Source organism: Uloborus diversus, chromosome 1 (assembly GCF_026930045.1).
Source record: "Uloborus diversus isolate 005 chromosome 1, Udiv.v.3.1, whole genome shotgun sequence".
Classification (NCBI taxonomy): Eukaryota; Metazoa; Arthropoda; class Arachnida; order Araneae; family Uloboridae; genus Uloborus; species Uloborus diversus.
Window position 1 is genome coordinate 64687752 of NC_072731.1, and position 26245 is coordinate 64713996.

Consider the following 26245-nt stretch of genomic DNA (forward strand, 5'->3'; position numbering starts at 1 on the left):
TTATCGCACATATCTTCCGCAGTATTCGACGAAATCTATACTCTGAGTTGAAAGAAAATTCATAATACATTTTTGGGAATGGAATTTCGTTCACTACATTTTTATATAAAGCAAATAATTGTTATTTTAAAAAGTACAACGTAGAGATGAATTGAAATTACATGAATTTTGAACCTGTAAAATTTTTTCTCGTAAATTTAGAATTACTCCAATCGATCTCAGCTATGAATGTATTGATAAAACTGAAGAGTGCGGGAACAAGGCTCCTGTTCTTCTATTGCACGGTTTGGGAGGATCGAAGAATAACTGGAACGGAATTTATGAAACCTTAGCTCTTAGAACTGGCAGAAGGGTAAGTGCAAAAGATTTAGTATATTGTATCTTTTAAAAATATATGACGGTGAAATGTAGTACAGTTGAAGTGACTAAAATATTTGAAGATTGCTTCGTGGCGTAGAACATTTTACAAGTCAGCAAACGAGGAGAAACTACAGGTTGATCGAGAAACGACAAAATGGTTAGCAAAAAATGTTTTAATGAAATATATTTACAAATAAAGTCTTCGTGAAGAAGGCTCGAAAAGAACAAATTAAGTTTCCTGGAAGAACATTTGAAAAATAGGAAAAATACTTTCATGAAGGAGTAATAATGAAATTCAAATCAAGCCTTCTCGAAGAATCTTAAAAATGCAAATGAAAACTACGTTTAAAACTTTCTTCTTTTAGTCCAAGTCAAAAAATAAATAAATAAAAGTTTTATGCCCATACCCTAGCAATGTAAAAAAAATTGTGTAACCTTACTCCGTAAATACGGTGGCAGCATTTTGCATTTTATGTTACCTTATTCCCGCGGATAGCTTCCTCCATAGCAATGGAGTAACTTAACTGAAAAAACTGGTGTAACGGTAGAAGCGATGCGTAACGTTACAACAGATTTATGTGCTATACTATTCCATCGCTATGAAGGCAGCAATACGGTGATGCAATTTTTTTACTGTGAGGTAAAAAAATGCAGAAAATAGCATTTTTTTCATTCTTTCTTTTTTTCCTTACTTTCCACCTTGCAGAAAGGATCTCAAAAAAGAAAATTTCTGAATGAACCTTACAGTAAGTTTAATAAAAAAAAAATAGTAGCATTTGAAATATTTCAAATTTTACTTTAACTTGAAACTATACCGAAAGGCGAACCTTACCAAGTACTTCAATAAACTTTCTAGCTACGGTGAACATAATAGAACATCCGCATACTTAAATAACTGGAGCTACAATCAACGACTAAAGAAGAATAGTCCCTTCAGCCAAGCTAAACTTCTACAGCTGCCTCATAAACAAGTTGAGCCCCACTCCTTAAAATACTGTCTGAATCCCTTAGAAGGCCTTCCCAGTGTCAAATTTCAATTCAACCTAGCTACTCCGATCATCAAGAGGGACTTCATTCCTGATCATCTCAGACAATTGCCCTTAGAGATCATAAATGGGATCCCCGACAATGCTATAAAAATTTACATGGGCGGCAGTAAACTAGATGACCAAGCTGGCAGAGGCATCTTCATAGAGGAAGTGACTGAACTGGAGGTGGAAAACATCTTATGCCGGTCTGATGAAGGCTAATAAGCACGAAATCTGATGAGAGCTAATAAGCACGAAACTGCAATCCTCGGCTGGAATGACTGAGCTGGCGGTGTTTTTCAAGTACTTCTGCCTTAGCTCTGGCTATAGGGCGGTAACTTACTGGAAATACCATGCCTTGCCTTCAATCTTCGGGTTCAACTGAACCATTGCTTCGGTCACTTGTCTGGTCTTCGTAATTCTATTTTAGCTACCAGTTTGTTCGGCTCTCTTGGCTCCCTTAAGAGGTTTTCCACCTCCAGCACAGTCACTTCCTATTCCGGGCTGATGAGTGCTAATAAGCACAAAACTGCGGTCCTCGGCTGGAATGATGAGTTGGCGGTGTATTTCAAGTACTTCTGCCTTAGCCCTGGATATAGGGCGGTAACTTACTGAAAATATCCTCGACTGTTTGGGACTTTCTAGAGAAGACATTTATTCATCTCCCCTTATGGTCCTCGATTTTCTCAGTGCCAACGGTTTGATGGACCTCGTCTGACTTCGTCAGGCTACTGGAGGATAAGCAACAACAACACTTTATTGAATTTCACGATGTTGACTATCAGCGGACTTTTCTTTGGAAATACTGTAACTTTCTTCAAAGAACTTTGCAAATGTTTTATGATTGATTGATTGATAGACTAACAGTCAGGGGGCTACGGGGGAAGAAACTGCATTTTATGATAAAATTATGAAACTTGGCATGTTTGTAGACATTGTACATACAAATATTTTAGGAAGGGGAGATATTCCAAAATCCCCCCCCCATAAGAGGGCGGCCATTTTTGACCCAAAACCGAAAGCGGTGATTTATAAAATAAGAATTTTATTATAATTTTTTAAATCATTGGTTGTATCACTCCATAGATGTTAATTATATTTTTTACCGTTTAAAGCTTCGTTAAACGTCTAATGTCAGAAATATCTTCACCAAAAGTGTTTTTTTTTAAAGCGATATCTTTAAATTGTGAATTCTCTGACATGAATTCCCTCTCCCCTTTCATAACATAATTACGAGTTTCTAAATTTAAAGATACATTTAATTAGGTTTATATAAAAGTAGTGTTCCAGTTATCCGAACTGTAATTTCCCGATTTGTCCAATTATTCGGTCATGATGCACCTTGTTTTTTATAATCGAAACTATTTCCAAAGGGTATAAGAGAAAAAGGACTTGAAGGAAAATGTGTGAAATTAATGTCAAGACGACACAATTCTAATAGAAAGAAATTTAAATTTTTAATTTAAAATTTATTCTTTATTATTACTATTGTTGCTGTTGTTCATTCTCCTTTATCCGATTGATCATTAGTAAGCTTTTACTCATTTTATGAAAGAAAAAAAAAAACATACCTTAAGTGTATAATAAAATGTCTCTAACTACTTCTTACAAAAAGATCCACATCGATGCAATGATGACACTTTTGACAGAGAGGTTTTAATAACTTAAAAATCTGAAAAAGAAAAAAACATCTCACTGCTCAAATTTTGGAGCACCGTATTAAATCTGGGGCTCATAATGTTAATGTTTATTAGATCACAGCTTTTAACCAACTTTAATATCTTTACTGAAACTTTTAAGGAGTTGATTCTGTGTTTTTTCCCCATTTTATCGCTATACCAAACGATGTACATATACTTTTTAGTAACTACGCTCGATGGTTACCAGTTTTCACAAAATATACTTCTTCTTTAACTCACAAACCTTCCAGACGTAAACAAAGCCTTCGAAGAAGGAATTTTTGTTGTAAAAAAAGACAATGAACGTATTTTCTATAATTAGATTGGACCATGATTACAAGCAAAACAATGCGGTGGTGTAAGGAGAGGGGGGTATAATTGGTCTATCACAGATTCAACTGCGTTAAGAAGATAGATGTTGGTTGCTTTTGAAGTTATGGATTTAGTTACACAATTTGAAAAAGATACCTCTACGTATTCATTTAAAGAAGCGTTGTATATGCGCAATGAAGAAATGTTAAGTTTTCAAAGCCTGTTTTCAAGAAAGGTCTTGAAGAGTAGAAGTTGAAGAGAAATAGCAGAACATGTGGAAATTCATTTTTAGAAACATCGAAAGATTTTTTTCTCATTAGAGATGACGAAGAATATGCGGAGCAACTCATGAAAATTGTGCAAGTTGGGAAAAAAACAGTTATAACAAATTCATAGAGAAAAAAAATTGTGACTCAAAACTCACTTCATATTCACGGGTAGGAAAAAAAAAATTTTTATTCTTTCATTTTTGTAGAAAAACCAGTAAGTCTGTTTGATGAAAAGATTAAATTTCGATACAGATTCATTCTCAAAGCCTTTCATTAATTGCAATATCGTAAATTTAAACCTGGATGAATTTCTCGTTTATAAAAATCAACCTCACCCTTCATCGATTTCAATAAATGGAGCTCTTTGAACGGGAAATAAGTCTAGTCATTAAACATTCCTGTTCAACGAATTAAGTAATAGTCCAGTCATTTTAGCCAAAAAAAAATGAGTCAACCTCGGATTGTGAGATAAGAAGCTGTAAATTCGTATATACCTGCATTTCGACATTCTAAATGCTGTCTCAAAAGTCTCATAAAATCTCGTGTTCGCGTCTTTAGATATTCCAAGGTCGAAGGCCACAAAAATCAGTTTTTTGCAAATATCTTGTTTCCTGTAGGTTTAATGTTATAAACATATATTTTAAATATTGTAAACATAAAATTCTGTACAATTTTCGTACAAAACATGTTTTTGTATCATTAACCGATTTTGAGATACAGGATGAGAGAGCGCGCAGCGCTTCCTCCTTTTCAGCATAATTCAAGGTCAACTGAGTCTCCATAAACAATACGCCGTTTAAAGTCTGTATGCCTTCCAAAATTTAATAATTATAGATGGTTTACATTTTTGGTTACTTATTATATCATATTTATTATTTTTCATTAATCAATATATACTTGTTTAATAACACTTACTTATTCTTGTAATTAAAAAAGAAATGAGCGAAATATTCTCATTATTTTCTCGTCTAGATTCAGAAGTCGTTTATACAGCGCAGACGGTGTGCCACAGTCACTAAATGCGTGCAGAAATAAAATATGTATATAATTTTTTTTTTTTAATTTAAAAGCGTGGATATTTATAAAAACTTTTGGAGGAGTATAATTGAGTTTTAACAGTTCCTTTGCCAACTTTTTAAAAGAAAACCATTTATGGATGTGACTGAGTACTCCCAATTAAAAAGACGAGTAAATCTATATCCTCCCTATTATGACGGCGGTCCTTTGACATTTTGATTCTTCTAAAGCTGTTTCAATGATAAGAACATTTGCGTCATCTCTGGCATGTTTTGTAGTGATATTAACAGCTTCTAATTACTCAATAAGCATATTAATAATTTTAGTCTTAAAAACTTCTCTTGACTAAATGGTACGATCATTTTTTTCCCGTCGAAACAAACTTCATATGATTTTGAAAGAGCAGCAGATCTTCTTATCTGTTCCATTGCTTTTATGTTTTTATTATAGTCCGAGTAGCCGTCAAATACAACAATTCTTGAACCATTATGTGTTTGCAAATATCTTACGTATTTATCTAAAATAATCGAAAACGTATCATCCTTGCTCTAAACGACGTAATGACAGGTGTCTTACTATCATATAACGTCGATTTCGTGATTTCTCAGATTCCAACATTGTCAAATAAAGGTGTTGGATACGGGCTTAGTTCATAATGTAGGTATTTCTCAAGGTTTTTTTTTTTTTTTTTTTTTTCAAAAACTGTTTGCTAACCAGTTATTCTTTGAAAGTGTAGTCTGCAGTCGTTAATCTACACAGATTTGTTGAAAATTGAAACCAGTAAAACTTTATCAGAGCGTTTTAACTTTATTTCATTAAATTTTAAACAAGTTGTCATAGTACTAAACCAGCCATCATCACCGTAAGGGCTGCGCGCATGCTTTCTATCTCAAAAACGGTAAAATGTAAAAACCAACTGCATTGTAAACAAAATGTATAAACAATTTTTTAATTACACAAATAGGTAAGTGTTACTAAACAAATATATATTTGATTAATGAAAAATAATAAATATGATGTAATAAGTAATAAAAAACGTAAATCATCTATAATTATAAAAATTTTGAAGGTATACAAACTTTAAATGGCGTATTGTTTATGGGGACTAACGGTTGACCTTGAATTATGCTGAAAATACGTAAGCGCTGCGCGCTCTTCGGCCTCTACCTCAAAATCGGTTAATGGTACAAAAACATGTTTTGTACGAAAATTGTAGAGAATTTTATGTTTACAATATTTAAAATATATGTTTGTAACATTAAGCCTATAGGAAGCGAGATATTTGCAAAAAAACTGATTTTTGTGTCCTTTGACCTTGAATATCTAAAGACACGTACACGAGATTTTATAAGACTTTTGAGACAGCATTTAGAATGCCAAAATAATATATACGAGTTTGCAGCTTTTTACCTCGCATGCCGAAGTGAAACCCCTAATATGATTGGACTATAATAGTGTTCCTACTGATGAAGACTACTAAAGAGAAGACGAAAACGAGTTGAGAAGGGCTGCCGAAGATGAAAATGATCAATGCTAATTTTAGAATAAGTGCAGAGATACATCGTGATGCTACTGTCTATGATGGCTCTTTCATTGTTCGCATAAAATGACCTAAGACCGAGTATTTTTTGGTGGAGTATCTGAAGTCTCTTCAGGATACAGATGGAAGGCATATAAGAGGAATAGGAGAAAGATATCATTTTGGAGAAAATGGTTTGCTTCCTGAGAACTAGATCAGTTTCTTCAGGAATACAGGTAAGAAGACAGAATTGTTTTTCATGATTGCACTGTCTATACCATCTTGTTTGCCCCTACGAGGAAGCTGATTGTATGATCTCAGTACATGTTTTGGATGCTGCAAAAGAGGATACAGAAGCATATACGTAAGAACTGTTAGCTCCCGTTGTCATTTTAGGCATATCATACTTCCATGAGCTGTGCAAAAAAGGGATAAAGAAGATGGGGCTTAAATTTGTAGCTGGAAAACACTTTCGACTTATACTAGTCTAAGATTTTGCTCACAAATTCGGTCAGCGAAGAGCAGTTGCTCAAAGAGGGTTTCACTCATTCTCAGAATGTGGCACGACCTCTTTTTGTAGGTTGAAGAAAAGTGACGATGTGGAAACGATGAAAAGACAATCCTGATGTTATTGGTGCATTTTTATACTTATCCCAATCTTAAAAAAAAAAAAAGAAAGAAAGAAAGAAAAAGAAGCATACCTGATTAAAAATTTCAAATATCTTAGCGAATCTTTGCTACTCGTCTTCATGTAACTCCCGTCCGTAAATGAAGATATAAAATGTTTTTCCATGAGCAAACAAACATCAATGATTAACTTATCACACACAGCTGAAGCCCTTAAGCTACTTATTTAATGCTTATCAAGGTAGATATCAATGGGGCAGTATGCTTAAAAATTTAGCCTGAACTTAAATTCATTGGAGTTTATAGTAATTGATGAGAAGCACGTTCTTCTTTGTTTGGGTTTGCCCGCAGTTTCAAGTGCTTAAAGCGAATTTACGTCATACAAGTGTAAAAGACAACTGCTCTTAAATAACTTGTGGGTGCTTCAAAAATGGACTTATCTGCACATCGATGTGTAAATACCGAAGAGGAAAATGCTATGTATCTGTGTAAATTACTTATAAATTCAAACGTTTTAAATTACCTTCTATATAATCATTGTACTTATCACTTACTCAGATTTGTTGTAATTTAAGTTGTAGTTTGTGTAGTACTGAGTCATATTTGTATAAATAATAATTTTATTAATAGCAACAATGTTGATAGCTTTATTAACATTGCACTAAACTTCTTATTGCAGCAATTAATAATTTATTCCTCTTACATCGTTTAAAACATAGAACAAATGATTCAAATTGTCTAATGAGAAAAAACTTAAAATTTGTTTTAAAGCTTTTAATAATAAATTTTGGAGTTCTATGAACAAAATATCCGTGCCCCCCCCCCCCCCTTCAGGTTGCTTTCAGTTTGACTTAAAAACTACAGAATATGAGTGAATCCTCCAAAAAATTGCGAAAATAGTGTTTGAAGTTTTTTTTTCTTTCTTTCTTTTTTTCTTTTTTGCCGATAATGAAAATTGATTTCATTTGAACTAATCAAGGTATAGCATTCATTCTTAAATAACAATTCAATTGTTTGTTTCAAGTTTTGAAAAAATTACTAGCTTTGTTCATGATTTTTTATTTTTAAATTCATTCTTAGTTTTAATAATCAATTTTTATCAGTAAATTTTAAAACATATGTTCGGATTTTCTAATTTTTCAGATTTCTGGGGTTCGGATTATTGGGCTCTATTGTAAATAAACTAATTTTCTTTAACATAGTGCTCTAAAATACATAAAAAACCATTTCTCAAACAACCCCTCCAGAAATGTTAAAGACTTTAGTTGGTTAAAATTGTGTTTAAAAAAATAAAAGTTTTTGAAATTCTAATTAAAATTAGAATGTTTAGAGAAATTTTAATAGCTTTTTACGCTTTAGTAAGCATATTAGAACTCACAAAAGAAGATATAACGGTTGGTTTTCTAAAAATAAAAACTAAAAGTAGTTTTGTGTTTTTGACCAAACATGGCCGCCAGGGGGGGGGGGGGGGGTTGGGGCTATTTTGAAATGTTTCTCTTTATAAAAAGGTTTGTTAGGACATTGTCTACATGCATGCCAAGTTTCAAGATTTTATCACAAAATGCAGTTTCCGGCTATATATAGGTCTAAGTAAACCTTCATTATACTCATTTTGTTAAGGTATTGAAAAGTTAGAACGAGGATCCGCAGTTCATTTTTTTTCCTCGAAGAATTTTTCAATCAGAATATTTTTGCCCACTCTTACATTCACTTCTTTTGTTCTATATGTAGGCTGTTAGGGAATGTGGGGCAAAGTGAAATAGTTAAGATGACTGAGCTTTTTCAAAATGAACAGATTGGAAATTTGTTTAGGAAATTGCAGTACATAAAAAAGAACATTGTATTTTGTAATAAAACTATGCCTTGCCTTCAATTTTTGATTTGAACCGAACCATTGCTTCGGTCACTCGTCTGGTCAGTGCTAATTCTATATTAGCTACCAGTTTGTTTGGCATTCTCGGCTTCCTTAAGAGGTTTTCCACCTCCAGTTCAGTCACTTCCTAATTCCGGGCTGATGCATGAATGCTAATAAGGACGAAACTGCAGTCTTCGGATGGAATGACTGCGCTGGCAGTGTATTTCATGTATTTCTGCCTGAGCCCTGGCTACAGGGCGGTAACTTACTGAATACAATATTTTTAATCTTTGGCAATAAATTTGCGGCTTGAAAAAAAAAAAAAAAAATTCTACTTTTTTTTTCATGGGGCGAAGTGAAAAATAAAATGTCTTTCTAATGAAATAGTTTTTGTTCGTTTATAAAACATATTTTTGATCAAATACGTCGTAAATAAAAGGTTGAATGAATAAATGAAAAGATAATGAAGCAATAAAAGAATAATTAAATAAATAAATTACGTAAATGTATGAAGAAAAATCAATGAATGAGTAAAAGAGTGACTGGATTAGAAAATAAGCGAATGAATGAATAAATAAGCAAATTTATAATTGAAGGCACGCAAATTAATTAATAAATGAATAAGTAAGTGATTTAATAAATGATTGAGTGAGTAAACGAAATAAACTATTTCACTTTGTACCATCCACTTTACCCTGCATGTACTTGACTCTTTGTACAAAATATTTTTTAAAAAAAGAAACAAATATGCTTAATAGTAATTAATAAATAATGCACCGAACATTAGAAGGTCTAAATTAGTATTTAAAATGTTAATAACAAGAACTTTATCATTTTATAATTTCGGAAATAATTTTTGACTTACAACAAAGTACTACAATTTGAGTATCAATTTTTGAAAATTGCCTGTATTAGCACATGCTTGATTCCTCGGGAGCGTTTTTTGCATCTTGACTGGAATAGACTACGTGTGTTATTACATAGTTAAAATATTACTAGGAGAGGTGGCTCTAAAAGCAGGGTAAATATTTCATCATTTCACTTTGCCCCACTTTCCCCTACTTTATAATATAATGTATTGCGTTATCAGTTGTAATTTAATATTCCATTAACTGTTTTTGACACTTATCAGGTATGTAGAGCAGACTTACGTAATCACGGAGACAGTCCATGGAATAATGAGACGAGCGTAGCCGCCATGACAGAAGATGTGATACATTTGTTGGACACCATAGAAGAGCAAACATCGGTTATTATCGGACACAGTCTAGGAGGGAAAGTGGCCATGCACACAGCACTAAATTACGTAAGTATTAAAGTACCTTAAAATTTTCTGTTTTACTATTAGCACGCGAAAAATATTTTGACTTTTTGGAATCATTTTATGTATTTTTCTTCGGATATCTTTTTCGTTGACAAATTTTTGTAAACTTTATTTTGTACATCATTTGAAAGAATTTTAGTTTGACACAGAGGGTTATTTGACATCGTGAGAGAAGGTTCGCCTTCACAATGGGGTTTAGCCAAATGAGCAACTAAAAACCAACATGAAAAGAAAAAAAAAAAACACTTCTCCTATCAGTTTATCAGGCTGAGATGGGGTTGGGGGGGGGGTAATTTGTTAATTCAGTTCTTGATATACCTCTTGTTATGTAAAGCGGTCTACTTATTTGCTGATTTATGTATCTGTCAACATTATAAGCATTATGAAAAAAAGTATTTCCAAAACCTGCTGTCTCTTTAAAAAAAAAGGTAGTATACAAATTTATGAAGCTTAAAAGGTTTTTTTTTTATTGGAATTCGTACGAGAGCACAATTTTCCTTTTCAAAATTAACGCTTTACCGAAAGGAAAATGTCAAAGCTTTGTCAAGCTCGCTCTGTTTTGCCCACTTAAAGTATACTGTGACTTAAACTAAAATGATAAATTTGTGCGCTATTTGTAAACAATCATTGTAATCGAAAAACGGACTTCTAAAACGGCAAAAAAGGGGAATGGCGCGATGTAGAAGCCACTTTTTTACGCCTCTTTTGTGTAGGGATTATAGATTCACCAGAAAAATATGCATGGATTTCAAACTAAACTCTGATAGATGAAGTACTTGGAATCTCTCATAGCTAGCTGATCTGAAATAAAGAACCTTTGAAAAAAATAAATGTTTGAATCATAAAAGTTATTATTAGTAGTGAGTTTTAAATTGAAAAAAATTGCAATTGTATAACTTCCTTTTTTAGCCGGACAGAGTTAGCAGCCTAGTCATAGAAGATATCACTCCTAACACATTGGATCCAGAAATCGTGATGATCATTGAAAACTATCTGTACCAGATGAAGATTGTTATGGAAGCAATTCCAGAAGGATCCGATGAGACACAAGCAAATAAGGTTATATCACCGCATTTTAAAGAATTTTTAAAGAAGGTTTGTCATTTTTCGTTACTTTAAGATCTTCAGATATTTGAACGAAAATCAGGTTTACTACCGTAAAGCTGTCACAACGGACAAAATGTATCACTATTAATGTTGTTAAGAGCAATCGATGCTTGAAAAAAGGAATAATGTATTTCGCTCACAATTTGTGGTTATCTGATGTTGGATACTCTTTTATCTACATTTATCAAAAAATTTATTTATTTAACTTGCAAAGTTCATAATAGTTATTATTTATTATTTTTTTAATTCAAAAACAAAAAGCGTAACAAAAAAGTAAAAGAAAAACACACAAAATAGACGAAACTAAATGAAGTACAGTATTAAGCAATAAATAAATACCTTCATGCCGAGGAATAACAGGAAATATACAACATTGTTTAGCACAAATAAACATATTACAGAACATATAAGACATTGGGTGTCTTTACATCTAGAAGCTCACACCTTTGAATTGAAAAAAGGGGTTTCTTGAAACCCCGAAACACGTGTATTCTCTAATAAGTTTATTTGTGCTAAACAACGTTGGATATTTCCTGTGACGTACAATATGTTTGGAAAGGAGGATTATAGTCCAAGAGCCCATGAGTGCCAGACCTACGTCATAGTACATAGGCCCAAAACTTTTCTGCATAAGGACATCCCCGCAGGTAAGAAAGTTTCGCTATTATTTAAGCTGAGTAACGCTGGTTTTGGCAGGAAACAGGTGAGTAAAATTGCTGCAAAAGCTAAATATCATAGATTCGTTCCATGTCACGTGACCTGGTGGTTCCCATCCAAACATCTCCGATTTGGAGGATGTTCTAGAGAGGTGCAGACATCATTCGATACTAGCTTCCTAGACACAAATCATAAGGATCTAGGATACCTCAAAAAAAATTGATATATATATATGTATATATATATATATATGTGTGTGTGTGTGTGTGTGTGTGTGTGTGTGTGTATGAGTATATATCTAATTTGAATTCTGACTTTGAATCCGAATTATTTTTTTCGCAATCACAAGTTGCGACAGGACCCTACTCTTGGAGGCTATTGTTTCTAGAAACTGCTCATGTCCTCCCAAGCCTACCCCTCCTCCTGGGCAGTTACGTGTGTGTATGTGTGTAAGGACTTGTTTGTGTGTAGACGTGTGTGTATGTAGGAGTGTGTGTATGCAGGACATGGACGCCACCGCCTAGGAGGAGGGGACTCCGGTGGACAGTGCTGCTAGTGGAGGCCAGGACCAGAGGAGCAGCTCCGTCTTCCGGTGGACGGCGGTGCTGCAGAGGTCCCTGGTCCATTCTGAAAAAGGAAGCAGACATCAAGGACGGTCAAATGAAAGCAATAAACAATCGTCATTGCTCAAAAAAAGTGGGCTCCAAAATGGCCTTCAATGGGGGAACCGCGGTAAAGATGACAATTCGTTTTCATATAGCTGATCCGCCACTTTGGAACCCCCCCCCTTTTTTTTTATTGATCCTAGATCTTCAGGATTTGGATTTTGGAAGATGAAAATTTGTGAAGGTTAGTTTCAAAATCATGTCTACATCTCAATAAAATCTCGTTCGTATCGGAGATGGTCGGGTGGAGACGACGAGGTCACTTGACATAGAATGACTCACTTTTGACGTACCTTTTACTACCTGTTGTTCTGCTAAAACCTGAGCGACTTTGCTAATAGCGAACAGCTCTTACCTAAGGCCCCCTATAGTGGGACATAGGGGTTCTATTCTTACCTGCTGGGATGTGCTTAAGGCTTACGCAGAAAACTTTTGAGCTTTAATACAATGACGTAGGTCTGGCACTTAAGCACAGCCTTCTATATATCAGGCCTACGCGCTGTATTGCGCAATCGATGTCACGTGACCTCAAGCAGGCGATCAGCGGGAAATTCTCTTTGGTTCGAAGTATAGTGGTTCGAAGAGTGTTGTGGACTTCAACTTGCTGCTCGTTGTGGATGCAATACTTCATTTCATCTCACAACTCTGGTATCAATTAGCAAAGTAATATTCGAAATGTGTGAATACGTTTTCAACTGTCTTTACGGAGACTTGAAATAATGTTCTCTTTTTTGTTCTTCGTATTTGACTGTGCGAAATCGTTATGTCATGAGTTAACATCATAAGCTATTGGGATACTTTGGTAGTGAAAATTTAACGTATCAAATGTTTAACATTTCGGAACATGTTTGAAGCTGCTATCATTGGATTAAAAAATGTTCTTAAGAAGGTAAGTCTGAATATCAATGCTTATTTTTTTAAGCAGAATCGATAATAAAAAATATTTTCAGTAAAACCTTTCCTAACGGACACCCCTCCTATACAATATTGATTTCCTCGATTCTAAGGTAAATAAAATTATTAAACCTCTATCCTGCAGACACCCCTCTATTGCGGACAAAAAATTTGTTCTGTTAGTGTCCGTATTAGAGGAGTTTTACTATACTTGTTGAATAATGTTTTAAGGATTTTTATCCTGTTGTAAAGTACATTTTTATGTATGTTTTTTATACTACACATTTTTATCACTTTCGATTTTAATGACGAAGCTTTTTCGCCCTCACTTTGGGTAATGATTATTTTTTGAATTTATTGTTTCAAGGAACTTTTTAACATGAATTGTCTGAAGAGTGTGCAGTTTAATAGATACATTAGATTGCGGTTCATTAAAAAGACCAACTGTTTTAACTTTTAAAGCAGCTTCTATTACTGTAAGGTACTGTTATTGTAAGGTACACATTTTTTCATATTTAATTACTTTCGAATTGAATGGCGAAGCTTTTTGCCCTCACTTTGGGTAATGATTATTTTTTGTAACTATTAGTTCAAGGAGCTTTTAAACATGAATTCTCTGAAGAGTGCAGTTTGATAGATACATTAAATCGCGACTTTTTATCAAGTCCAACTGATTTTCTTTCAAACCCAGCTTCTATTTGTATAAATTTATTTCAAAATGTTGTGAAACTTTTTTAGGAGGAATCCATGTCAAATAAAAATTAAGTAAAGATTTTAACAACGAGCCATGCATTAGAAATGTGGTACATAACCATTACAAGCTTAGCTCTCACAACATTTTCTTCATTTTGAGAATTATAAGGCAAACGATTTGTAAAATACTGTTGAATAACTTTTCAGAAAAAAAAAATGAATGAGAAGTATAGTAATGAAAAAGCAGATAAAAGAAAAAAAAACTAACTCACAGTAAATAGATAACTCATGATAAATCTAATTATATTGCTACAAATTTTGTAAATAGTAGATATTTTTATAATTAATTTGTTGTTATCTGGCTAAATTTGAAGTTTATTCCATTATTTTTCATCTAAAATTATCTTAGTAACGAAACCTGTAAATAGTTTCTTATAATGAATATACATCCCCCCTTATATTCAAATGAAGTATACGGTTCTCCATTTCGGATTGATAAGATTCGTGAAAGAATAAAAAGAAAATTTTAGAAATTGGTAGAACGTAGTAGAATATTCTAGATCTTTCTTTGCTGGGTATAGAACGCCGGGCGTCTTGCGAATGAGAGCGAGTCAGTTTGCTTTCTAACTGTGGAGTCACGTTTTCGCAGTTGTTGCGCTTGGAAAGTGTGTGGCCTTGCGCTGTGTTTTTGCGTATTTTGATGTAAATACGTGTGTTACCCTTGAGTTTACAGTGTTAATTGATATTTTCCTAATTGCTATGGTTAATTTAGCAGTTGCTAACGATATTTCTTGTACATAGTTGTATATAAATCGCCTGTGCTTTCTGAAGAACTTGTCGTCATTTAAAGAAAGTTAGAAGTTACACCGAAATCGTAACAACTTTGGCGCCCAACGTGGGGCTTCTTCAGGACTTTCTTGGGATAACTGCGACTTTGGACATTTGTTTGATTTTGGACTTGATTTTTATGGTCATAACTCGCGTAATGGAGGAACAGATGAACAAATTATTGGAAGCAATAAACTGCAAAAAGCAATTTGACTGCAAGTTTTACTGCAAATTAAGACCAATTAAAAAGTGATTTGGCTGTAAATCAAGAACAATTGAAAAATTAATTGGCGGCTAATCAAGAACAATCGAAAAGTGATTTAACGGTGCTGAAAAATGACTTACTCGTAGCTTCTAACCAAGAAGAAATTAAAAACGACCTTACTTCGGTAAAGACTGATGGAAAATAAATTTAATGACATAGAGCATCGAGTTGATGCTATTGAAGAAAAATTTGAGTCTGTTGAAGGCCGATTTATCGCAGTGGAAAACAAAATCAAAGTAAAATTTGACGAAATATTCGGTTTCGTAGGAAACCGTATTCCTACTATTGCAAATCATGTGGAGAAGAAAATTAAAGACCTAGAGAGGAAATTGGCGACGCTTGGAAGCAGTTCTGCTGAATTTGTGCATTCAGCTACACGACCTTTAATTAAGCTCGTCACATTTGACGGCAAGTCTTCATAGCAAGTGTACAAGACTCAATTCCTGATAGTTTCCGGAGCAAATGGCTGGGACTGTGTAACCAAGACCTGCGATCTTGCAGTATCCCTGATAGGTGACGCAGCGGACATTCTACAGACTTTTCCGAACAGTCGGCGCCTGGATTTCACCGCCCTCACATCTGCGTTGGAGTCTTCGGAGAGAATTGTCGGAAAGATTTCAGCCGATTCCAATTTGTTAAGTATTGTATCATTTTTTTAGAAACAATTCTGATCAGTACAATTTTAAATTAATCGTTTCCAATGTCAAGTTACGTGGTTTGATTTCTCGATGTTGTCAACCTGCTTAAACTTAAAACATGAATACATTACATGCCCTTCTTAAGGGAAACAATAAAAAAAAGCTTAAAATAATTTCTACAGAAATAAATAAATAATTAAATTTAGTTCAAATGTATCCATATCGCTGAGGCTTGACAACAGTTCTTGACGATCTTCTTACCGGGTTTTCCGCAGATGCTTGCTGGACATTTGTTTTATGAACCATTTGTTCTGGCATGCTTGAATGTTCTTTTTTTATTGCTTGATTTGATCCCTTAGCCAAAGTCTAAGGATAAAAATCTTCCACTGATCTTGTTTGTGAAGAACTATACTGTTCTGATTTGTCTGGACGAATGTAAAATTTATTTCTGCAATAAACTCCACCATCCTTCCCTTCAATAACATAAGATCCAGAATTATGATAAGACTGAATACCAGTTCCTTGCTTCCACGGCTCGTTCGGCATTTTACGAAACCATACCTTTGCCTAATCATGAAGAATCGGCAACTCTTTTCCATGTATGTTTGCATATTTATTTTGTGCTTTCTGTCGTTTCTTTAAAGATTCTTGTGCTTTCTTTAATGGGAAGTTAAGTCGCATTTTCTCTGGCTGCGATGGCAAAGGGGATCTTAATCGTCTACCGATCAACAATTTAGCGAAAGAAGGAAGATCAGAAGATGGTTGAGTTCTGTTAGTCTAACAAGACCGTATATGTCTTTTCCATCTTGTGCTGCTTTTATCAAAGATTTTTTTATTGTTTGAATTGCTCTTTCAACCTGTCCATTTGCCCTAGGAAAGTATGGTGACGTGATTTGATAATTTATGCTCCATTCCATGCAAAAACTTTTTACACACTCTGAGTCAAATGGCGGTCCCCCATCACTCACGATCTCCTCCGGAATGCCATGTCTGGAGAAAATCGATGTAAAGATAGTAATTACGTTTTGTGCACTGTTATGCTTCACTGGCTGAACTTCCACATATTTTGAAAAATAATCAATCAATAAAATATATTGTTGACTTTGCAAATGAAAAAATCACAGCCCACTTTTTGCCATGGTCTTTTAGGTACTTATTGTTCAATCAGAGTTTCTCTTTTACTGTTAAGTTGGTTTTCCTGAAAAATTTTACATCTGTTAATAAGGTTTTCTACATCAACATTTATAGAAGGCCAGTAAAATTACTCTTTTGCCTTCATTTTACAAGCTACTACACCTCTGTGAGTTAAATGCAACTTATATTTAGTATTTCTGATCTTGAAGCTTGTGATACAACTAACCTTTGACCGCGACAAGTAATTCCTTCTTCTGTAGTGTATAACTCATCTCTACAATGCCAATAAGGTTGGGCGAGTTTCTTAGTAGTACTTTGTTTATCATCCCACCCATTTTTTATATGATATAAAACATCTTGCACATCTTCATCATTTAAAGTAATTGTTGCAATATCTTTCCATTTGCTTGGTGAAGCCTGAGTTAGAATATTTATTCTTACACTTGCTTCTGTCTCTTCTTCATTTTCAAATTTGTCTTCTTTTAATTGAGCTCTAGAAAGCGTATCAGCAATAAGTAATAATTTACGTACTCAAGCTTGATATTGTAACGGATTCGGTGCAACTTCCACTTTCTTGAAATGAAAACACAGTTCTTGATAAAAACACAGGAGCTTTATTTACACTATGTACAGGAGAAATCGTTAACAACTGCTAAACTAATCATCAGCAATTAAGCAAATATCACTCAACACCGTAAACTTAACGGTTACACACGTATTTACTTCCAAATACGAAAACAACACAGCGAAATGCCTCGCTATAAACAGAGCAAATACGCTCTCCGTTCGAAATCTCAATCGAAACTAAACTTTTTATCACGCGGGACGCTTTTATAAACATCGAAAAAGTTTCCAAAACATTCTTACTGCTTCTCGAAATGCGTAGACCGTTATCAAATTTTATCAATGAAAATAAAAGGAAATAGGGGGTCGTATACTTCAGCCGAATGAAAAGGGGTTGTATATTCATTACGGGAAACTATTTACAAGTTACCTTACTACAATAATTACTATTTACAGAATTTGTAACATTGCTCCCTTCCTAAGGACTGCACGTCCCGGGCAGTACAATCCCTTGAAAGGGTGCAAACTTCTATCACAAGTTCACAAATACACACGTTAAATAATAACCAATAATGCATAGGCAACACAATAATAACAAGAAATATTACTAAACATTAAAAGCAAAAAAAAAATATCTACAACTTTTATGTTATCTACCATAGTTGTTTACGTAATACTCATGAACTATGGCCATAGTATGGGGCTAACCGATCATAATGTACAACCTAGGTTTTGCATTAGGTGATTTTTGGATCCTCACTACGACGTCATTCAGTCGGTTAAGGACTTTGTAGGGTCCATCCCAATGCGACTGCAATTTGGGTGAAAGACCTTTCCGCCGGATGGGATTCCATAACCAAACCTTGTCGCCTTCGTTGAATTCATGTCCAGTAGACCTTGTGTCGTATCGGGTCTTCATCTTCTCCGCCGCGATGTTGATTCGCTCTCGTGCGAAGTTATGAACGTCTTCCAACCGGGCCTGGAGATCCTGGATGTACTCCTCAGGCGATGAAGGCGCATCCGGAGGACGACCGAAGACGAGATCACAAGGTAGCCGAAACTCACGTCCGAAAAGCATCTGAGATGGGGCATATCCGGTAGTCTCGTGGACAGCACTGCGGTAGGCCAGCAGGAACAAAGGTAGCTTCTTGTCCCAATCCTGTTGATTTCTGGAGACCATAAGTGAGAGATTATTAAGGATTGTGCGGTTAAATCTCTCCACCATGCCGTCCGATTGTGGGTGTAGTGGTGTTGTCCTAGTTTTCTCAATTCCGAGAATTTGACATAGGCCCTTAAACACAGCAGAGATGAAATTCCTCCCTTGATCGGAATGAATCTGCAAAGGTGTTCCGTATCTCGAGATCCAATGTTGGACTAGAGTCTCTGCTACGGTGGTAGCCTCTTGATCTGGAATGGGATATGCTTCCGGCCATTTGGTGAAGTAGTCGATGGAAACAAGAATGTATTTGTTCCCATCAGCAGTTCTTGGTAGAGGACCCAGGATGTCGATCCCAATTCGTTCGAAAAGAGCTCCAACGTTGTACAGATGTAGCTTCCCTCTGCTTCTCTTCTTCGGTCCTTTACGAGCAGCACAGGCGTCACAAGAATGGCACCACTTCTCCACGTCATCCTTCGCCTTGCTCCAGAAGAAGCGCTCCTGAACTTTATTGAGGGTTTTCAAGGCACCAAAATGTCCTCCAGTCGCACTACTATGTATTTCTTTCAGAACATCTGAAATCCTTGATGGGGGAAGTAGTAACTGCCACCTAAATGTTTTGCCGTCATCAGATTCCCATTTTCAGTACAGTACGCCGTTCCGTAAATGGAGTGAGTTCCATAAAGCCCAGTATCTTTTTGTTGCAGGGCTGAAGATGGAAACGTCCTGCCAGATAGGGCGCCGACTGTCACTTTCCATGAACTCTAAAATTGGTTTTATGTCGGGATCTTCATGTTGATCTTTTCAAACTTGGTCGTCACTCCATGGATCAGGTTCTGATGACGTTGAAGTCACTGTCACCTGATAGGCAGTAGGGCTAGTCGTTCCATACTGTTTCTCGATTCGGGAACAATAATTGCAGTTCTCAGGACAGGGTCTCCTTGATAAAGCGTCTGCATTATCGTGAGACAACCCTTTTCGGTGCTTGATCTCCATGTCATATTTCTGTAGCCGCTGTATCCACCTGGCTATCTGGCCTTCTGGATTCTTGAAGTTCAAAAGCCAAGTTAACGAGGCATGATCTGTCCGAAGCAGAAATTTTCGGCCGTAGAGGTAATGATGGAAGTGTTCTACAGCTTTCACTATGGCCAGTAACTCCTTTCTGGTGACGCAGTAATTTCGCTCCGACTTTGATAAGCATTTGCTCCAGTAAGCGATGACATGTTTATTGCCGTCAATTTCTTGGGATGAAACAGCTCCGATGCCCTCGTTGCTCGCATCAGTGTCCAGGATGAAGGATTTTTAAGGCTGAGGATAGGCGAGGATAGGCGTTGATGTTAAAGCCTCCTTCAGTCGTAGAAATACATCTTCGCATTCTTTGGACCATTCAAACTTTTGCTTGCTCTCCGTCAGCTTATGCAAAGGTCGTGCAATGTTGGAAAAACCCTTTACAAACTTCCTGTAGTACGTGCAGAGCCCCAGGAAACTTCGCAGCTGATGGATGTTTTCGGGACGACTCCAACTCTTGACAGCAGATACCTTTTCTGGTTCGTTTTGTACACCTTCAGAAGAGATGATGTGACCAAGGAAGTTCACTTCCCGGCGGAACAAATTACATTTGGACGGGCTTAACTTCAGATTGGCTTCCTTAAGCTTTTGCAGTACTTTCCTAAGATTAGCCAGATGTTCATCGAAGCTGCGTCCCACGATGATGATATCGTCTAAGTAGACCAGACAGGATTCGTAGGAAAGTCCTCTTAACACTGTCTCCATAAGACGCTCGAACGTAGCTTTTAAATTGATCTTGATTAGCCGCCATATCATTTTTCAAGTGTTCTTGATTAGCCGCCATATCATTCTTCACAGAGGTGATTGCGTCAAGAAGTTGTTTTAATTGTTCATCCATTGCGCGAGTAATCACCATAAAAATAAAGTCCAAATTTAAAAAGCCTTTATGAAAAAATGTCCAAAGTCACACTTACTGCAAAAAAGTCCTGAAGTAGCCCCACGTTGGGTGCCAATTCTAACGGATTCGGTGCGACTTCCACTTTCTTGAAATGAAGACACAGTTCTTGATAAAAACACAGGAGCTTTATTTACACTATGTACAGGAGAAATCGTTAACTACTGCTAAACTAATCATCAGCAATTAAGCAAATATCACTCAACACCGTAAACTTAACGGTTACACACCTATTTACTTCCAAATACGAAAACAACACAGCGAAATGCCTCGCTATAAACAGAGCAAATACGCTCTCCGTTCGAAATCTCAATCGAAACTCAACTTTTTATCACGCGGGACGCTTTTATAAACATCGAAAAAGTTTCCACAACATTCTTACTGCTTCTCGAAATGCGTAGACCGTTATCAAATTTTATCAATGAAAATAAAAGGAAATAGGGGGTCGTATACTTCAGTCGAATGAAAAGAGGTTGTATATTCATTACGGGAAACTATTTACAGGTTACCTTACTACAATATTTACTATTTACAGAATTTGTAACATTCATCTCTGTTAAGTCTCTTAAGTCTAAGGAGCATTCGTTGCAACCTAGGTGATATAGTATCATACTGCTTCTCTTTTAATCCAATCAATGGTTTCTGATTGGTCTGGACGATCACCAGTCTTCCATAAGTATAGTAGTTAAAGTGTTCTAAACCATATATTACAGCAAGCACAACTTTCAATCTGTGCATATCGTTGCTGTGTCTCACTTAGTGATGCAGATCCATATGCTACTGGTCTGTTGTCTTGCAGCAGAACGGCTCCTAGTCCATTACGACTTGCGTCTACAGATACTGTCACAGCTATATTTTCTTTAAAATATTGTAAGCATGGAGCGTGTATTAGAGCTTTTTTGACTTTCTCAAAATCTCGTTGAATATTTGCGTCCCATAACTACTGTCTATCTTTCTTCAACATTTCTCTTAAAGAATGGGTTTAATTCGAGAGGTGAGAATAAAATTTAGATAAATATGTCATCATACCAAGGAATCTTTGAAACTCTTCACGGCCCTGTGGAGCTGGAAAGTCAACAATAGCCTTTACTTTTTTAATTTCTGGTTCTACTCCTTTGTCAGATAAAGTATGATCTAAATAATTAACTGACGATTTTGCAAGTTGGGTCTTACTGATATTGAACTTCAAATTGGCTTCCCTAGCTCGCATTAAAACTTTATGCAATAATTTGCAGTGCTTTTCAATGGACGATGAACCTAAAGCAATGTCATAAAAATATGGGTTTACTTCTGGCATATCATCAAAAGTTTCTTCTATAGCTCTCTAAAATTCCTCTGCAGCGTTATTAAAGCCAAACGGCAGAACTAAATACCTATTTCTTCCCCATGGAGTTGTAAATGCAGTTAAAAATGACGAATCTGTATCCAGTGGTAATTGCAAAAAGCCATTCTTTGCATCTAAAATAGTAAATATTTTACTTCCTTGAAGTCGTGTGATAAGGCTGTCATTTGTTGGTATCGGATAGTGTAGAGCCCCTATAAGTGGAGAGGCCGACGTATCCGCCATTTTGGAGCAAGCGTATAACAGAGAAAGCTACCTTTATTGGCAATCCTTCGCCAAATAGAGAACGAGAGAGTCGGAGAGCGAAGGTAAACATTGGCGAAATTTTGGAAACAGTTGGCGTCGTTTCCAAGCTGCCAGTCACTTCGCGTGCCATTGTTTATCCATTTCTTTTTTTTTTTTTTTTTCTGCATCTACTGGAATTCTGAAGAGCCGAAATCCTTTTTTGGAGCTGTTTACACAATTAACAGCCGAACAATTACCCATCTGACTCAATTCAACACATGCTAAAGAAATGTAAACATCAGCAGCAATGCTAACGCTAAGAAGCACTGGATCAAGTTTGCTCCAAAATGGCGGTGCGTCGGCTCCTCCACTACAGGGGCCTTAATAGGATGGTGAGGTCGTAAGATCGCTTCATTTAGTGGTCTTGGGTCCAAACAGATGCTTAACTTTTTGGCGGTATTAAAAACAACAATGCTGTTCACCCTCTCTCTTGGTTCATCCACTTTTATAGTAATTCCCGAATCCATCATATTTTTCAGTTCTTCTTTAGCTTTATCATGCAAAGCAAGAGGTATTTTGCGGGGTGCTGCTATGTGAGGAGTGTAGTGATCTTTCAGTTTTAATTTTAATGAACAGTTTAAACGACCAACCCCTGTAAATACGTCAGAAAATTGGTTCAAAAGTTCCTCAGGAGTTTCACCTCAGCAACTTACAGGTCTCAGTACATTATAAAGTCTTTAAATAAGGCCTAATTCCTCACAAGCTTTGAGGCCTAATATTGGACTTGAATCCAAAGATGTAACTAAAAATTTGAGAACCTTATTAATTTTCGCTGTTTTATGTCTAAGCATACAGACATTAAGTACTGTGACTCAGAAAATATGATTGCAGATATATTTACAAAACCTTTAAGAAAATTCAAATTTGAAAAATTTAGAAAGAAAATTATTTCCGATGTAGTTGAATGAGGTGGGGTGTTAGATTTAAGACTTTAAACTAATTTAAAGCAATCAGTTTCATTTACATAATTTTACTTAGTAATGTTTTATCTGCATTTCAGTTTGGCAACACTCTTTAAGTTTTGTACATGCTGCATTTTCCTAAATTTCGTGTCACAGTTTATTCTATGTTTTTGATGTGTCGTATGTTTAATATGTGTTTAATATGCTGTTTGTTTGCCATTTTTAACTTTAATCGAAATAAAATTGTTTTTATGAGAATATTGTTGAACTCTGATGAATAATTTAACGGCTGGTGTCAGAATAAATTAATATTATCTATCTATCTATCTACTATCTATCTATACATATCTATACATATAATAAAACAAGATGTTTGTGGGTGTGTGTGTGTGTGTGTGTTTGTGGCGCGCATCCTGGGAAAACGGTAAGGCCTAGAAAGATGAAATTTGGTACACAGGTGCAGTTTTTGCTGAAAATGTGCACCTCCGGCTTCGATTTTTGATATTTTAATTAGAAAAAAAGTTATTTAATGTTTTATGTTATTTTTAGCACTTTTTAGTACTTTTGACCTCACAGATCCCGAACCATTCGCGCCAGACGGATATTTTTTGTACTATTGTGTAGGAAATTTAATTTTAAATATGATGAATGAAAAAATTTTGAAGATAGAGCAATTTTTGTATTTTTTATAGATTTTTGAAAAAACTTTTATTTTACATCTTTTTCTGGGTTTAGTTTTTTTCGAAACCCATCCTGCGACAAGTATAGAACCCTCAATTCTAAAATTTTAGTTGGTAATAGTAAAAACATTCCGCCACCTTCAGAAGAAAAAAGTTTTGAAAAATACGCAATAGTTTTTTTTTTTTACAATTTTTTTAATGGCAGAACACAACGCGCGCTGTTCGCTTGCCGGCTGAGTTCCGAGTTTACCTCATCACGTGATCCAATTTTATTTTTGAGGGCTATTTTGATTAAATAAATAAAGTCCGCGATTTTTGCATGATCTTCGTTTCTGTTACGATTGGCGGTTAGGTTAGGTAGATACAGAGATAGATAGAGGTTGAGTGGACAAAAAATGTTTTTGTTTTCGAATTAATACTTATATAAATAAAAAAAGATTGTACTGTCAGGAGGTAGATATGCGCAGATCGTATAGATTGATAGATAGACAAATATAGAGTTCGTTATAGCAGATGGACAGCAAGAAAGAGGCATGCCCGTCATTTAAGGAATTTCAACGGGGTGTCAGTGCCCCCCTCCCAACACACACACCATGACTTTGAAAAAACAATGCTTTCACATAAAAGTGGAAGTGCTTTTTGTTATTTTTCGACAAAATTTGCATGAAGAGTACGTCGTACCCCCTCCTTTAAAAATATTCCAAACGACGGAACTGGAGATAGATCTAGAAAATATTTTATTCAAACTACTAATGATATACATAGATATAGATTGATTGATACCGCCACGAAATTTCTTTAAGCAGCCGCCAAAGGCGGCAACTCTGGCGCAAAAAGGCTAATGGCGTAAAAAGGCGGACCAGCTGGTCGCCGCAGGCGGCTAGTAATAAAATAAGATGTTTGTGTGTGTTTGTGGCGCGCATCCCGGGAAAACGGTACGGCCTAGAAAGATGAAATTTGGTATACTGGTGCAGTTTTTGCTGAAAAAGTGCACCTCGGGCTTCGATTTTTGATATTTTTATTAGAAAAAAAGTTATTTAATGTTTTATGCGTTTTTTCGTACTTTTTAGTACGTTTTATCTCACAGACCTCGAACCAATCGCACCACACAAATAATTTTTGTACTATAATGTAGGAAATTTAGTTTTAAATATGATGATTGAAAAAATTTTGAAGATATTGCAATTTTTGTATTTTTTATAAATTTTTGAAAAAACCTTTATTTTGTTCTTTTCTGGGTTTAGTTTTTTTCGAAACCCATCCTGCAAAAAGTATTGAGCTCTCGATTCCAAAATTTTAGTTGGTAATAGTAAAAACATTCCGCCCCCTTCAGAAGAAAAAAGTTTTTAAAAATACGCAAAAGTTTTTTTTTTTTTACAATTTAAATGCAGAACGCGACGCGACCTGTAAGCATTGCCGGCTGAGTTCCGCACTTCCTCATCACGTGACCTAACTGAAATCGTTTGCTTTCTCTTCACTTTTTTTTTCCTTTAACTTTCAGAGATTTCATACCTTTATTTTTCCAATTTTTTTTCTGGACGTTTTGCTATATTTATTTTGGTCAAATATTTGTGCGCATTTTAATTCAATAAAAGCGGAGTTTCTTTTTTTTATCTTTTGCAAGCGCTGCTTTTTGCACACTACGGAGAACACATGGCCTTTTTTTTGCGTGCAGTTTTAAGTAAATAATTTAAAGCCCGCGGTTTTTTGCATGATTTTTGTAGGGATTGGTGGTTAGGTTTGGTAGATAGAGAGAGATGATATTAAGTGGGCAAAAAATGTTTTTTTTTACAAAGAAAAGGATTGTTAATTACTATCAGAGATAGATATGCATGGATCGTATAGATAGATAGAGAGAAAGAAGGGTGGACAAATGTAGAGGTGGATACAGTAGATAGACAGTAAGAAATAGAGGAACTTCAACGGGGGATCAATAGCCGCCCCCCCCCCACACACACACAAACACATACCATGACTTTACTTTGAAAAAACAATGCTTTCACATAAAAGTTGAAGTGCTTTTTGTTATTTTCCGACAAAATTTGCATGAAGAGTATGCCCTTTGTGCCTCCCCCCCCCCTTTAAAAATATTCCAAAGGACATATAACTGGAGATAGATCTAGAAAATACTTTATTCAACACAAAATTTATTTAAGCAGCCGCCGATGGTGGCAACCTTGGCGTAAAAAGGCGAATTATAATATTGATGTATAAAGAAAAAGATTGATTAATACCATCGGCAAAATTTTTTAAGCAGCCGCCGAAGAAGTCAACATTGGCTTAAAAAGGCGAATGATAATATTGATATATAAAGAAAAACATTGATTAATACCGTTGCTAAATTGTCTAAGCAGCCGCCGAAGGCGGCAACCCTGGCGCAAAAAGGCGAATTGCGTAAAAAGCCGGACCAGCTGGTCGCCGCAGGCGGCTAGTACATATAATAAAATAAGATGTTTGTGTGTGTGTGTGGCGCGCATCCCGG

The 26245-nt window shown here is 35.5% G+C and overlaps 1 protein-coding gene across 1 annotated transcript in view; it reads left to right on the forward strand.

The window, feature by feature from the left end:
- Window positions 1-26245, forward strand: part of LOC129234621 (protein ABHD11-like) — a 47396-nt gene that overhangs the window by 10492 nt on the left and 10659 nt on the right. Inside the window, exons 3-5 of the mRNA XM_054868654.1 lie at window positions 202-352; window positions 9799-9972; window positions 10900-11085. Coding sequence (XP_054724629.1) covers window positions 202-352; window positions 9799-9972; window positions 10900-11085 — 511 coding nt within the window. The remainder of the gene's footprint in view (window positions 1-201; window positions 353-9798; window positions 9973-10899; window positions 11086-26245) is intronic.